We start from the raw sequence: 16792 nt of genomic DNA on the forward strand, positions 1-16792 counted from the left end.
AACTGTAAAAGCTTGTGGCACTCCACAAGCTCCATGGTAAAGCACATGCCGGGGCAATACATTCAGCGTACTTGGTGAAATGCAGAATAAATATTCAGCAATAAACACTTTGTGGGATATTTAACAACAGTTAATACTTTTTTTTTTTATTATTATTATTTTTATTTTGCAAACCAAGGGGAGGAACAGCAAGCCTGTAACCCCCAGGCAAGGCCTGCCTTCCTCCCCAAGGCTCCAGGCCTCATGGAGGCAGACACGGATATCCCAGCAGCAGCACAGGCTGCACACCCCCAAACCCACGGACCTTTGTAGGGTGAGCGACCACTTCCAGCATCCTGTGTGATGTGCTAAAAAGCTTCCTCCACCAAGGAAAACCAGGGAGCCTGCTTCTGTGCTGGCTCCCCGCCACACACCGAGTGGGACAGACACCCAGAGCTTAGACCAAACTAGACAGGGAAGACTCCAACTGGCATATAAAATGTGCTGATTAAGGAATGCACTTTGCAAAGGACTGATTCTGAAAGGGAAATGTCACCATGTAACACTTTGGTAAGGGTAACACCAGAAAACAAAACTCCCTGGGGGTAATGAAGCGTCCACTCTGTCCAACTACACAATACTCCTCCATTGGCCTTTGCTGAATTTCTGTTCTAATCATACTGGCACTCCTGCTTGTTCAGTTTCAGCAGGTAGTTTTCCTGGTAACAGTGAAAATGCAAAGAAACCGTTCCAATGAATCCCAACCATGCATGCATCTTCTAAAAAATCCTGTTCTCTGTTGAATATTGCACATAGTTCTTGGCAAGCATTATGTTCCAGACTCTGCTACACGCAGCTGAAATCCAAGACACCACACTTGGGGGTTGCTCACAGAAAAAAAAAGAAAAGAAAAAAAAAGTGTTTGCAACTTATCTTTTTTAATTCCTTTTACAATGAGATTGCATATTATTAGATGTGCGAGCAATATCAACTTCTGGAGATTTTAATCTGTAACACTTTGTACTCAAACTTGCATTTCACCAAGAGAATGGAAAAAAACATCAGATAGCATTTGTTCTTTTAAGTAAAGTCACCTTTGATAGAATATTAAACACTTTCTCCTCCCAGTAGCCTTCTCGTCCTCAGCAGGCATTTGCTAATTCACTAAGACCCCAGGTGTAGATCTGTGACATTCCAGGGGAAAAGGGGCTATTATCTCTGTCTTTCTTTCAATGCTGCATTCAAGAAAGAGAAGATCTCTGGGTATTCTGTAATACACTGCGTACTCATCAAGTTTTCAATCATCTGTGTGAGACTCATTGCATTTAAAATACAAGAGTGAAAACATGAAGGTTTTATTAAATGTACAAATAATCAATTTGAATACAGTCTAACTACGTTCTGTAAGAAGTTTAGCCCACTGATTATCCACTTTTACAATTACGGCTTTTTGTTCAACAGATTGTTATAGTATTACTCAAGCTGTTTTCAGGTTGTTCCCATTACATATATATCAAGACCTCTGTTAGAACACTTAGAAGTAATCTCCTATTATTAAAATCATTATAATCTACAGCAATTCTAACAGATTTTCTCTGAATAAAAGAAATGCTGAATGTAGTGATGAAGAAAAGGAATAGTGTTGATACTGAGACCATGAGGGGCTTAATGACTTGAGCAAAGTTTAAACTGGAGTAATTGCTGCACAGTTCAAATTTCTCTTTTAAATTTCTCTTTTAATCCACTATGCTTATTAATAGAGCAATTAAACAATAATAGGAAGCATTTAATAATCAAACTTCCAAGAACTCAGAAAAAAATATCATTTGTGAATCCTTCCAAAATAATTAGTAAATGAAAAATGAAATGGATGGTTACATTTTTGTTGTTTTTCCCGAGGAACTTACTCAAAACAAAGAGACAAAAGGACACACTCCCCCCTTTCCCTCACCTCCCAACAAAAAACAGTAAAAAAGACTTTGCAGTGTGTCATTAATTTCACAGATTCAGATTTTCCCTAAAAGCACAGAAAAGAAAGGAGTAACCTACAAGAGTCCTGTAACTCCAAAGCCAAGCTAAGAGGAAATGGCCATGGCAAATGCTGCAAGGGATGAATGCTGACAAGTCACCAGCAAAAAGAAGGCAGACTTAAAGTACGAAGCACAAGGAAGTTGTTCACAGTAGTTATAACAATAGTTTGTGACAAACCATTGGAGGGATTCAGCTTCAAGGAGGACTTTAACAGTGGTTTCATTTGAATGCCAAGATGCACTGTAGTCCAAAGGTGACAGACAGTTGAGGGATTTTGAACTGTCCTGCAATTAGTTCCTGATTATTCATAAATGCAAATCAACATTGTTTGCATATCAAATAGATGCCTTCTTTACCTGTGAAACCAATACTTCTCTGATCGTACAACTGGCAAATGAAGACATTTGCTTGAAGTTTGGCCTAATTTTACAAAAGCAGACTGAATCTTGCTGCAAGAGGGGGAAAAGCAGCGACTTGCATTATACACTTCAGAGAAGCAGAGATTTGAGGCTACAATAGTAATTCCTGGATACTCAGGATGGGATGTTAAGCCAGGCAGGACACAAATTAGACCACTTTGAATGAGACTGTTCAGTTACTTTCAGCATTAGCTTCAGATTCTTGTCAAATGCAGCTCAAGGTGCTACACAGACAAGAATTCCAACTTCAGATGGAAAGAAATACCAAGTTTTTATGAATAAGCTTTGAAGCTTGGTCAGAAACCAGAAAAAAGTGCAATCATCTCAAAATCATCAAAAAGTGCAATCGAGAGCCACTCTATTTTCAACGTGGCTACCACTTTCAACTCTTCAAGGGAAACCTGAAGAACATTAGCTACCACAAAGATTGTGAATACAAACCAAACGCATCATGGTTGGTTAGTCAAAGCCCTGCCAGCAAAGCCTGCTGTGCAAAAACATGCCACTAATGTGCTACTTTGTTCCTCCACACCCTCTTTGGTCAGGTGCTACTTCCCCAAATGCCAGCAGGGCCTTGACTGATCTTTGAAAAAAGGCTGGCAAATCCTTCATGAAATTACTAATTCTTACCAGGATTAATTAGTCTTGATGTACAGCCTCCGCTTACTAATTGCAGCTATACAAGCTAAGAGCCGTTCTCAAGAAAAGGAAAGGCACAAAGTCAGGCTTCTTAATTTCTTGAGCATTCAGACAAATTAGTTTAGAACAGAAGAGGTCTGGAAAGAGTCTTTCTTGAACAGAGAGGCTCACAGTTGTACACGGTTCCCCAGATAAAGTCCTTACCATACTTAACACTCCCAAATTTTGCTTGTTACATGATAAGGCCATGAAATATTCTGTTATGTTTCTAAGATAGGTGGCCAGGACATACTGCAGACAAGCAGGTCACCCAGGTCTTTCCCACTCATCTTTTCAGCCAAAGATCACTGATTTGTAACCAGCTATTAGTTACACTATCAGATCAGCTCCAGGTCTATTTTTTACTCCCAATCTGGGAAACTCTTTCTACGCAGGATTTATCTTCCTTTGTTCAGAAAATGCTTTATAAGACCACATTATCCAGAATTTTCCTTGGCATATTCCTGTGTTTTGTGCCAATATAAGAAATTGAAAAAAATATTTTTCAAGTGGCCCAAAGAGTTCTTCTTGCAGAAGGTTATTAGTAGCATGTTTCCTTTCCACTAGTTTTATTTTCAAAATGACACACTGGCACTTCTCCTTTGACCTGGTCCTCGCCCAGCTCCGTTCTTGCCAGAATATCCATCTTCTCCAGCTTAACTAAGTGTTTCCCAAGTGGTACTACAGAAAATTTGTACTCACAGTTCTGGTAGGAAACAGAACCACATCAGATATAATCTAAGAACGGGTCAGGGAGCAGGTTATTCTAACACAGTCTGGCTTTGGTGAACTCATGTCACAAATTACCCCGTTAACCATTCACCTTCTTGTATTGTATTATCCTTTGAATCAGCTTTTGTTGTAATGTATAACAAAGCACTGCGATTAGTGGGTCTGTAATTGTTCTTTTATTTCATCCCCCCTTTCTCCTGTGCTCCCAGTACATGCAGGGCTGTCTCCCTCCACCTTCTCTGCCTCCCCTTCCTCCCAGAAACATCAGAAAGGATCCAACTCACCCTCTGCTGCAAATCACACTCCTAGGGCTTCAAGACAAAGCCTTTGAAGAGCTTCTGGCACCTTCTGGCGAGCAAACTCAAATATATCTGCGCCCCTGCTGAACTGGGGGGCTCAGGGAAGGCCCCTGCAAGAAGGATTCCTTTTGCTCTCCACTCATAGGAAACCTGTCCCAGCATCAGAGGGCCAGGGCTCCTCCACCCTTGCTTTCCTCCCAGGCAATACTGTTTAAGCCCAAGGATAGCTTTAGTCCTATGATCAAAAGGTTTTACTGCCTGAGAGCAGCACAGCTGGCTATCCGATAAAAGGAATGGGCTCGCACCTGGGCTGGAGGGGGAGGGAAAGGGGCCACAAGGCAAGTTATAGACATACAACGTGTGAGAGAGAGAAAATATGAAAAAGGGTCTGCAAAATTTTCTCAGATAAATGAGGGTTGCCTGAGATTCCTAGCTACTCATATTAAAATATGGCACTTCTCTATTCTTCGCTTATATACTACAAGTTGCTACTTGATGTACTTATTATTAAAATCCCTGTCACCCAACTGGCAGTTTCATATGCCTTGCCTTATAATTGTAAGATTAGTCATCACTTGGTCCTCCTGATTTCAGCATATTAAATTCTGACTTTTGCTTCTACCCACTTACGATAATGCACAGTTCCACGAATTCATTATCATTAGACAATCTCCCTCTGCCCTCTCTAATACCACTCCTATTAAAAAAAAGGAAGTATTCTGTCTGCTCCGAGTCCATACCCAGGTGATCCTCAAGTTCGACCCCACTATTACAGCAAAATTGCCTCTTATCTCCCACAGGGAGAATTTGGCCCAGTGCAGCTTCTGGCAGCCACAATACTCCCCACAAGCCCTGCAAACACTTTGCACCTCAGCACCGGCAAACACAGACACGTTCCCACTCAGGTTTTGCCCTTACGTGAAGGGAACCTTCCTCATTTCCCCAGCCTGCAATCTTGCTACCATAATTAACCACTTTAATTTTTGATTACAAGCACCTGCACTGCTTTAAAGCTGGTGTGTGCAGAGGAGAACCAAAAGCTGATCAATATCCCAGCAAAGGAGTGGTTATGTGACTGACTAGATCTGCACTGACTTTCCAGATCTCACCTACTCTGTCTACTGCAGACAATTTGTGCACTACAATAACCAGAAATGGTGAAGCTTTCCACTACAATAATAATGAAGGGGTGTGTGTGTGTGTCCTCCCTTCCCCTCAACAAAAATTTTTGATACTATTTATTGAAACTTTGACAAGGAACATTTCCAGGCTGTGGTATAATGCCTCGCAATGGGATTTCAGACCATGAGGAGGCTACAGCTCATGCCTGTGCTCCCTTGGGCCAGTGCACAAGCAAGACCAACACTTACTCTGATTTACACCACACAACACAAGCAAGTATTTGCACTGATACCCCAAAAGGCTGAGTACCAGAAATTGGAGCTCAAGGAGACCATCCCCTTGCCTAATGCTCCCTATCCCCTGTAACAGGACTCCTTTCTACCCTCAGCAAATGAACCTAAGGCCAAAGACATTTGGGAGGGCCCAAACTGCATACCTGACAACTGCAGAGGCAGCCAACAATGCAGGGACACCATCCAGGCCCACAGGACAAAGCAGTAGTCACAGACAGGCTCAGGCAAGACTCAGCCCCACCAGCTGGGCCTCAAGACCCAGAGGTCTGGGTCCATCACAGTCCCTGAGACCCCAATTGTTTCCTGTAAGCTCAAACCTAAAAATAATACAGATGAACATAAGCAAGAAAAGGCTCTATGAATTAGCATCAACACCGGCAACGAGTTTTCATACTGCTAAACAAAAGTTCCATAAAGGTGGGTTTCTAAAACACGGCTCTTCAGCTTAATATAGTTTTGTGGGATTTCAGTAGCCAAGAAACAATGACAAAAGGATTCCTCATCCTTGGATGAAGCGGCTCTCTGCTACAGACACTGACTCTTCTCTGCTAGCTTTTTGCCGAGTCCTTCCCGTACTTCTTTTCAGCAGGTAAACAAGCACAGGCTGTTGAAATTCTGCTCTGATGCTTAAGAAATTCCTGCAGGTGGCTTGCAAGCATACAAACAGCACTTGAATCCAGCATCGTGGGTGAACTGCAAAAGTTCAAGACCAGAGGTCAGAAACTGCATGCCAGGCTGTGTGGTTACAAGCAACAGTGAAGGCCTCAGTGCTGATCTGAAGCATCTTTGATGTTGCATTCACCTAAAAACAACAGTCACTGACACTCAGTTTCCCACGTTCAGTTAACCTGTTGTGATTTCCTATCGGTTGGATCTCCTTTCAACAGCGCCATAAACTGGTTTTCTTTGCCTAAGGGCTTGTTATTTTGAAACACTTATTTGTTTTCTTATCCCTCTGAAAGACCATCAGGAAGATCAGCCAAATGATTTACTGTATCAAGAAAAGGAAGCACGGGGACAGGTTATGGCCAGGATGCAAGTTTAGACATATCCATAGTGTTTACTCACACATCCATAGTGTTTACTCACACAGGAAGTCAAAGCTCAAGTTCTTTAGCTCAAAGACATACCCACGTAAATGGAACCTCTTTACTTGGTTCTGTCAACTATGCCTCTCCTTAATTACATGCAAACTAGATTTGAAAGACACAGGAACAAAAACTGTGGCAATAACAACATATTTCCAAGACATCCACCTTGCACCTTCTGCTTTATTGCTGAAGACTCTCCATTTCAGGTACCTTATTCAAGGGGGGCTTGAGCACTACGCTAAATGTTTTAATTGAAACGATTGATAACGTAATTACTACTGAAGGAAAAGGTGGAAGTAGAACTAGAGGCAAAGAAAAGGACAAGCAAAGTGAGCACTGAGATGTGTATTTGTATCAGTTGAGAGTCTAGCATCAGCACTTCTAACCTCCAGGTTACAATGAGGAAAAAAACCAACAGGATCACTAGGTTATCAAATTATAAGATTCCGATTAGTATCTGGAATATTACTGGATGCCTCAAACCTTTCTGTTTTGCTTTTTTGTCTGAAAGAAAGTCTCAAAACAAGAATAAAAGGAGGGGAAAAAAATCCTGGGACTGCGCTGTCTGTCCCAGAACAAAAGGGCATTAACAGTGCTGTCGTGTGTAAAGGCTCCGACAGGCAGATGTAGGAATTTTCCAGCTAATAAAAACAAACAGAACCTAGGAAAAAAAAATCAATAGAAAACTATTTTGATTAGAATTAATGAAGCAATTTTGTTCTCCCTATAAAAGAAATACCAGATCCTGTAAAAATAAAAGAAAAATAGTTAAGGGAAACAAGTGAGTGTCCTTTTTGTTATCATCAATCATATTGATAGCCTGTCTCATTGTTTAACTTAAAGACAAAAAAAAACAAAGATTCTCCTTCCTTACTTGTCCACAGAAGACTGTTACTAACTCAGCCCTATACCTAAGATAGTGATTTTAAAGCACAAGGAACTTTTAATTGTGGGGTTTTAGATCCACTTTGGCTTAGCTCTTGGGGTTAACGCTTTGCTTGCACCTTTGCTATTTATAACGAATGCTCTGCTCAAAAGCCAAATGATGATGCACATGGTGAAGTCTTGCCTGCATTTGCAAACGTTGGTGGGAATTTGGTTTTGACGCACTCTAAAAGAAAATAATACTTGCACATAGTTTAAAGCCCTTGAAGAGGCTGATTTTGACTCGGGTTAGGTCTAACATTGGTTCTAACACTAACTCTGCTAAAAGAGTTGTTTGTTCCCCAGGTAGAGGTAGAAAAGAATGGGATGGCTGCATGTATGCTCACAAGCAGTAACTCAGCCCTTCTAGCAGAAATGCACAGCACTGTGTGATTTACCAGAGAATCTGTAACACTTGACTAGATATTTTTTTGTTAGGATGGCGATGAGCCAATGATATCGAGATGATTTGATATTTTCACACAATTGAAGGGAAATCTAAATCCAGGCTAGTGGTAATGTCAGTTATCCCATACGCAGTCACATAAGCTGATCTGTTCTGTGCCCCTATGATTACACACCAAAACGCTAAAACTTGTCAACACTCACCATTAAATAGCAGTCCTGCCATACATCTCAGCAGGGAAGCAGGTTCAACATGTCACATGCAATGAAAAGCATACAGAAGGAGAAAGGGCAAAGGAAGGTTCCCAGCAAATAGGGAGAAGAGTGAGACAAGACAGATGAAGGAGCAGAAGGAACCAGTTTAGACCCTGATAAACTTAGAACTCTTTGTGCTATAAAGAGTAAAAAAGCATATTTTTATATTAACCCATGCCACATTTTTATAAACCGGTGTTACTGTAATACTAATACGACACATGCACACAGTCCCCCTTCAGAAAGGACAGACATACTTCTCTTTCTGATTTTACAGAGACCTGAAAGAAGATTCTGCTTGCCAACGTGAGGCTGAGCACTGAAGTTTTAATAAGTGGCATCAGGAGCGTCTAAGGCATGCTTCAGCTCTTGTTTGTAACAGGTGATAATTACACACGGAGCGGCCACATAATGTTCTGACTACCTAACACTATGCAAAATGATGCAAATCAACACGCATTTCTTAAACCTCACTTTTCAGTACAGTTGAGAGAGTATGATGTAGTCTTTAGACTTTTTTTTCCTTTTGGTTTTTAAGGGCAACTTGCAGTAAAGCAACGCTTAACATCACTTTCCACTGTCTTATGTGCCCTTCATCTTCCTTTAGATGGATGAAAGGCAGGGGCAGCTCTGCAACCCCCACCACATAACCTGAGGCACAAACTACCTCAACAACACCCTTTCGTTGCCTCCTCTCCCTCTGGTCCTCATCAAACCTCTTCGGATCGTGCATCTGATTCTTGCCAGCAGGAGATGCTTCAGAGGAGCCAGCACCTGTGCAGTGCTGTGCCTATTGAAAGTTTCCCTGTGTTTCTGTCGCCGTCTGCCCTGCGTGATCCGTATCACTGAGTGAACTGTCGGCAGAGCAAGCTTCGCAGCAGCACAGATCAGAAAGCTACTGCCAAAAACTGCAATTGCAGTTCAGAGCAGTGCAGCAGCTAGACCAAGAATAAGCACAGCGACTGTGCAGTCCCAAGAACCCCTACGTACACACGCACACATGTTATGCATACACGTGCACATTTGGCAGTGGCAACAGCTTGAGTGTAACTCGACTGAAACCCCTTTCCGAGGACGTTTCTAAGGTTACTTGGTTAAAACTGAGTCACTGCATGCTTTTGCATGCCTCACTTCAAATTCAAGATGCAGTCTATAAATTGCCATTTTGATAATTTCAAGTTGTTTTATAACCTAGTTTATAGGCGATCATTATACATGATGCCATCTCTTCAATTAGATTTTACACAGTTTCAGTTTTGGGCAATATGTGTTAGTATTGAACATTTTCAGCTACAACATTAAGAAATGTTAGTTATATCTGAAGGTCTTTCTGTTAAGACACCCAGCCCTGGCACTGACACCGTCGTTTGTTAGCACCTTGAGACACAGAGGTACTCATGAACCAGACAGCTCCTGTAGGAATTTGTAACATCATGCAAAAAAAAAAAAAAATAATAAAACAAATGCATTATTTGTATTCCCAGTAATGACTACAAATATTTATTTTTTCTTCCTGTGGATTCAAAAATATATATATTTCTTTGAGTAACATCATCCCTGCAATGACACATACATACCAATGCAAGCTTGCATTAATCACAGTAGGCAAACCATTAATCAGTGCAATGTGGCAACCATTCTCCACTCCTCCTCCTCCTCCTCCCTCAAAGAAAAACTATCTTGGGATGTAGCGAACAAGCAGCAAAAATCTCACTTATTGAACATTAGCCTTTCAACATACAGTTGCTTGCTCTCACTCTCAAGGGGTTTGACTTTTAATGCAATGATTGGAAAACTCCTGCAACAATATACAATACCCACGGCTCACATACAAAACCTGTTCCGAGCAAAATTGCTTATAGAAAGAAAAAAAAAAAAAAAAAAGACGATACAGGAACGCAGATTGCCTTAGTAGTATCTGTAACATCTGATCCAGGCTCACTCTAAAGTATACATTAATTTTAAGACTCTAAGTAGTCCATTGACTTCAGTGAATCCAGTAAAAGTCCAGAAGATTAGTCAAGCACTTAACACTGTTAGCAGATGTATAACTGCTTGAATGGTTGGCAGGCCACAATGAACATGCTACAGAATGTTAATGGAAAATAATGGCAGCGGGTACACAATAGGGGAACTTTTGCAAAAGAATGGGTCATGTGATAGAGATCCTTGCAAGGACTACTTGAAAGGCATGTCACCACTGTGGGAAGAAAAAAAAACAACAAAAAACCAACAGTATTTACTAACACAGTGCTGCTTCCACATATTTATTTATTTATTTTTAAGTGGCAACACTATTTCTGCATGTCTATCACCCAACTCTTCAGTTGTAGGATTTTCCATTTGTTATAAAATAAGACACTGAGATTTTGCATATGCTAAACACAAATCCCTAAGGGACACAGTAACTCGGAAGCTCGCTATGTCTGTTCAAAATGGCACAACACTCAGAAAAGCGTCGTTTTGCAAACTTAGTATCAAGTTCAGATTGTCAATCACTATTCCCCCCTCATATTAAGATCCCTGCAAAATACACCAGCCTTTTCCTTAAAGCATGCATCCATCAGCTTTTCTTTCACCCAGCCCTTACGCATCAGTCATGAGCAACTCCTCACGATAGATCCTAAAAAGAGGCAGGGAGGGAAGTACCGACGTCATGCAAGACGCAGAAGTCTATCAAAAGCTTTTATTCGAAAGCAACCTAAGAGAATCGATGCCAGTTTCTTAACTGAAGTAGGAAACCCCAGGTAGGACAACTATTGGCCAAACAGCCTAAAACGGTCCAAGCCCATGTTGTGACTTGGGTCCAGTGTTGAACAAACAGCTGCTCTACCACTGAAGCACTTTGGGGTGGTTACTATGGGCCCTAAGCCCTAATGAACACATTTTGCTCCAGACAACATTGCAGGGTTAACGGTGCAATGCTACAAAAGATGCCTCCAAAAGAAAAAAAAAACAAACAACAGTACAACACAATTCCACTGCTAAAAAAAAAAAAAGAAGGAAACAGGGACTGTGCCTGCTAGAAACCTCCAAAAGCAAAGACATCTACCCTAGAACAAAGATAAGGAGAATCAGGGGAATGCTGGTGGTAGATACCCACAGGTGTACAAAGTTTACATTTCATGACATTGACACTGAGAGCTCCCCCCACGCCTATGGAGACTCAAACAACTGTGTTATAGCATGCTGTTGCAAAACTCCCCAAAATATAAAGTCTTCGGGAATCCTGCATTTTCGCTTTGTTCTACAAAGGCAGTACTGTTAAAGCTGTGGTCAACAGCGTCTCTTCTCTGTGACTGCGCGGCGAAGAAGTTATACTAATGTAGCTGCTAAATACAACACGTGGTCATTTGAGAAGGGCTTAATGAATATTTGACAAGAGGAGCGATCCAACTGTGTCGCGGCATCGCCCAGTGCTGCTGTCCTTTTACACGTCCTGAACTTTGAGAACAGCGTTAGATTTTAAAACAGAAAGTTTTCCAACCCGTGCTCCACACCTTTTAAATAGGAAAAAAAAATCAGTAGCTCTTCGGATGACATAAATTAAGACTGTGTTTGGTTATCAGTGACTTGAACCTGTATTTTTAGGCGTCTGAGAGGGGAGCTCTGTGAGTGCTGGAGCAAGGGAAAGGATGGATGAAAGGGGACGAGCAGAGGCTTTAACTCCGGCAAGAAAGTTGTGTGTGTACCTGCCTGCGAAACGCAGCCGACCCCCTCAGCGCATCCTATTTATCTCCCGGTCTATTTATGTCGGGGAAGGGAACATGCGAGCATAGCAGCTGTTACTATAGCAATGAAACTGGAAATTTTGCGAACACAAAAAAAAAAAAAAAAAAGAAAGAAAGAAAGAATAATATATATATATAAAAAAAAAAACACAGCACCACCACCGCCGGAGGATGCTCAGTTGAGCAGAGGGTCCCTCACTTGCAGGAGCTGCTCAAACTCCGCGGCGTGGTGGCTGCAAACCCGGGGGGCAGCTTCACTGGGAAGGGGGGGGGGGTCCCCAAAATGCCACCCGTGCCCAAGGGGGGTGAGGGTGGTGGCAGCCAGGGGAGCCCGGAGCGCTGCCGGGGAGGGGAAGGAAAGGGGAAAGGGGGATAAAAGGGGAAAGAGGGGGGGGAAAGGGGAAAGGGGCCGTGCCCCCCGCTCGCCCCCAGCCCCCCGCTTACCTGCGAGGGAGCCGGGTCTCTGCAGGGTGGCGGTGGCGAAGAGCTCCTGGGAGTGCTTGGCGTACGGGTCGGCGGCGTGAACCAGCCGCTTGGTGGGCGACAGAGTGGCGTAAGTGCCGATGGCGGAGCTTAACTGGTGGATAGGAGAGGAGGAGGAAACGTTAGAGCGGGCGGCGGGCGGGGAGCTCGCTCGGACGGCGGCCGCCGGCGGTGCGGCCGCGGAGGAGGAGGCGGCGGCGGCGGCGGTGGCGGCGGCGTCGAGGGGCGAGCCGGTGGCGCCGGAGGGCTCGGCCGGGCGGCGGGGGGCCTGCCGCGGGGAGGAGGAGGAGGAGGAGGAGGAGGAGAGGCGCTGCGCCGAGCCGGAGGCGGCGCCCTCGGCGGCGGCGGCAGCGGCAGCGGCAGCAGCGGCGGCGGCGGAGGCGGCAGCGGGGCCGGCCCGCGGCGGCCAGCCGGGGGAGCCGCCGGCCCGCGGGGCCCGCGGGGAGCTCACCCGCTGCGCCGGCGGCAGCGTGGCGCTGCTGGCGTGGAGCCGGGCGGCGGCGGCGGCGTTGTGCTGGGGCTCGGGCAGGTGGAAGGCGCTGCCGAGGCTGGGCGCGAAGGGCTCCCGAGCCGCAGGGGCGGCGGCGGCGGCCGGCGGCGGCAGCGGCAGCGGCGGCGGCGGCTCCGGGCCGCCCGGCTGGGCGCCGCGGCCCCCCGGGCACTGCTGCGGGAAGGAAAAGGCAGAGACAGGAGTCAGAGGGGAGGGACCGGGGGGGGGTGGGGGGCCACGGGGGGCGCCCGGTGCGGGGCGAGCGGGAGGCGCCCCGACGGTGCCCGGGGCTCCTGTCACAGCCTCACCTGCTCACAGCTCCGCCTCACCTCACTCCATCCTTTTATTATTGATTTATTTATTAATAAATAATACTTCTTTACTTCTTATTTATTTCACTCTTCTTCGGTTCTTTGTGATTTTTCATCGCGTCTCGCTTCACCCCGCCTGGCTCCACGTCTGGCTCCTCGCGGTGCGCACGGTGCCGGCTCCTCCGCACCCCAGCTCCCTCCGAGCCCCCCCCCCAGTGCGGCTGAAACCGGCCTGAGCACCGCTTCGCTCAGGCACGGGCACCTCTCTCTGTGTTTGGTGAGGCGGAAAAGCCTTTAAAATGCAAAGCGTGGGCTCCGCGACTCGGTTCAGAGTTGCGGTGGGTGCCCGCAGCAGTGCTGCTTCGGGTTTAAATAGAAACGCGGCTTTTTTATTAAAATCGCCCTACAGGAAAAACAAAAAAACAACAACCAAAACACATAAATAAAAGCACCGAGTTCCCGGCATGAAACTTGGCTTATTCTCGCTGGGACACCCAGCAGGCGATTTGGGGCAGGAGCTGAGGACAAGGCAAGTGATGGGAGCGCAGCGTGTAGGAGGTCCATACTTCTGCCAGTCTCCTCCCACTGAAAAATGTTCAATCCCTCGCCTCCTGCATTTAACTTTTGCAGCCCCGCCCCTCATCTTGAACGCTTGGTGTTCCTGGGGGAAGACCCAGTATTTCCCTAGGCATGGACAAGAGGCAAGGCTGTGAAGGAGCTGCTCCTTTAGCAGCAGGGAGGCCACCAGCACCCCGGGGAGCGCTGACAGACCCACACCTCCCAGAGGGGCTTCAGGAGGCTTCCCCCATGGCCGAGCCCTCTATATCCCTACAGACAGATTTAAGGTGAGCTGTGCCCTCAGTCCTGAGCGGGCAGGGGGCCATCTTCCATGGGAGAATTTTTAAAAGCTGCTTTCGTTCCGAGCTTCTCTCCATCTCTAAAGAGAAGAGAAGGGCTGATCTGCAGCTGGCTTTCCAATAACGCACTTGACAAGAGCACGGTTTTCATTTTCAAGGTTTAAACCCTGTGGCAACACCTTCTACAAAACAAAAGCAAGCTGCCAGGATTTAAAACAACACGTACAAAGCAAGGTTTGCACGTGACAAAAGGTTGTTTGAACCAGCGACGTTATCCATTGCTTCTCATTAACAAATTTTACCTTTTGGACTGTTAAAATGGACTGGCATAATACTGTACTTTGCAATACTCAAAATTGCTACAAAATACAGTATTTTGGACCATTGCCAAGGTGTAGCGAACACCCTGGTAACTTAAATTTGTCACTGGTTTTAAGGATTCTAGGCAAGCCCTGTCATCATGTATACATAATTTCCTTTTCTAATCTACTTTTACACTGCTTGATATGTCAAGGACTTACAGTAATTAATTTAAAGTAAACCAATAATATCCCATATTCACTCTATAAAGCTGTAAGCATTCTGCAAGCGCTAATTCAAAAAAAAAAAAGGAAAAAAAAATCCCTCACATCATGATGGTCTGCTATAAGGAAGGAGATATAGTAGAGGATACGAGAATTAAATGCTTAATTAAAAACACAGTGCTTAGCACTTTGTAAAAAGCCAAGCATTTGCTCCGTGTGAAGGAGAGAACTTTTGGATGAACAGATTGCAACGCAAACGTTAGCATGCAGTATTTTCTGAGTTGTGACTAATCTCAGACCTGTCTTAAATTTGTTGTGAGGTTCTTATTTTTTTCAGAGGAACAAGTGTGTGCTCTTATTTTCCACTCGTGTGTTTAGAGACAAAATGCATTTCAGATTCTCCCTGGGTTTATCCTTGTCTGTTGCTTAGGACAACCATACGTCATTGTTCATCGTGTGATGTGACATTACACTTTGTATGGAGGAATGAAATACAATGGTATTTGTTCCATTATTTTTCCATTTATCCATTATTGTTGTCAACCTGATAATGAAACTGTGTTTAAACTAATAAATTGAGAGCAAATTTGCTTTCCAGTTGTTATATCCTCCTTCATCAATCTACTTCACAGATGTGAAAAAAAATCAAGGACTTTATTTCTCCAGCCCTGTAAATATCTATTCTAAGACTCAGAAATTTCAGTTTTTCCAGTATCCCAAAGAAAAGGATCCTGTTTTGCTTCTTTGGATTCAATATGTGGGTTCTGTCATATCCTTTTTAATAGCAGAAGTGCGTGAAAAAGCACAAGAACATTAATATAGCTATGAAAAATATTTTCTTTCCTTATTTAATCTTATTAAAATATCATTTCCTACTGATCCTGGCAAAACAAGATCTGCAGAGCTCTATACATAAAATTACTGAGGGTGTCCAGTTAGGTTATGGTGGAATAGAGAGAACAGCCTAACCAATGTCTGCCTGCCTGCCATTATTCACACTTTTAATGCACCAAATTTCAGTGCCTCTGCTTTTATTGAAGTCAATTTAAATTGAAAATTTAAATCAGAACTTTAGCTGAAAAAGATCAAATGAAAGACCTTGCTAGACAAGACTGCTGTTTCATAAAGTGGTATTGAGAGGGGCAAATAACCATTCTGCATTATTTATTCTGCTGAAAATTATTCATGGATAAGGAGCTAGAAAATCCTATATGGCTAGACAGCTTAAGCAAAACTTTGGGCTGCTAATTACTGAAACATCAGCGGGCTGATTCTTGGAGGTTGCTCCCAAAGGGCAGAGCAATGTGTAAAAACAGCAAAACCTGAACAGTCCAGGTCTCAGAGAATAAAATGACCGTTATGGATGTATTAGCAGGTGCAGCAGATGTGTTTGGTGTATCACCTAAAATCCCTTCAAATTAATTTTTTCCTAGGCGTGCCAAAATGCAAAAGCGAAAACTGGTAGAGTCTGTACCTCTGTGCTTCATAGGTGTGAAGGAACAGAACGTCTGTCAATGCAGCTGGCAGCGTCTCAGCAATAAGGATGCAAAATGACTTTAGAGCCAGTTCTTGGGAATTAAATGAAGTTACATTTTCCAGGAACACGCTGGAAAATTTGCAGCACGGTACCGGTTACCCTTAGGAAACCGTGGGTTGTGCTCAATGTCCTGTGTACTTCCCTGACAGAACAGAAGAAACTGAAACGTTGCGTTACCTTTGAGCAAGTTTTCAGTCCGTTTAGCTCTCTGGCCCTTAACATCTCAATCCCCAGCACACCAGCACATTTCCTTGAGACTTCTCCCAGCTTCCTGGCAGGTTCCCAAAAGGTGGTCACATCTGGTGACTGTGAAGACAATCATATACAACACTTTGTTGCCTACGAGGAGACCTTTCTCTTGATTCTAGGAAGGACTTTCCAGCTGGACATTCAAGTTGTGTGGAAGGCATCTCTCCAGGCTGCTCAAACACTGCTGCTCTGGCTTCTTCAACATCCGTGGTGGCTGTCAGTTTTAGGCAGCAAACTCGATCATCCTTGCAAGGGTTTTGAGAGACCCGTGCTGTCTTTTAAGGATCCAACTCTCAGAATCCTAATGATGTTCTGTGATCTTTCAATCATTGCAAGACTTCCCAGTCTACTGAAGGATTTTAATTTTTATTTTACTTTATTT

The 16792-nt window shown here is 44.1% G+C and overlaps 1 protein-coding gene across 11 annotated transcripts in view; it reads right to left on the reverse strand.

The window, feature by feature from the left end:
* The window catches only part of CTNND2 (catenin delta 2), a 644010-nt gene that overhangs the window by 261034 nt on the left and 366184 nt on the right, over positions 1-16792 (reverse strand). For 10 of the 11 annotated variants that reach the window (XR_011807716.1, XR_011807715.1, XM_072034965.1 and 7 more), the window contains one exon: positions 12404-12536. Coding sequence is in view for 8 of the 11 variants with exons in the window: in XM_072034965.1 (XP_071891066.1) it covers positions 12404-12536 (133 nt within the window). In the remaining 3 variants the exon portion in view is untranslated. Of the gene's footprint in view, positions 1-12403; positions 12537-12893; positions 13037-16792 lie in introns of those variants that run through there. The other variant, XM_027451731.3, reaches the window with a different exon arrangement.

The sequence above is a fragment of the Anas platyrhynchos genome, chromosome 2, assembly GCF_047663525.1.
Source record: "Anas platyrhynchos isolate ZD024472 breed Pekin duck chromosome 2, IASCAAS_PekinDuck_T2T, whole genome shotgun sequence".
NCBI classification, from domain to species: Eukaryota; Metazoa; Chordata; class Aves; order Anseriformes; family Anatidae; genus Anas; species Anas platyrhynchos.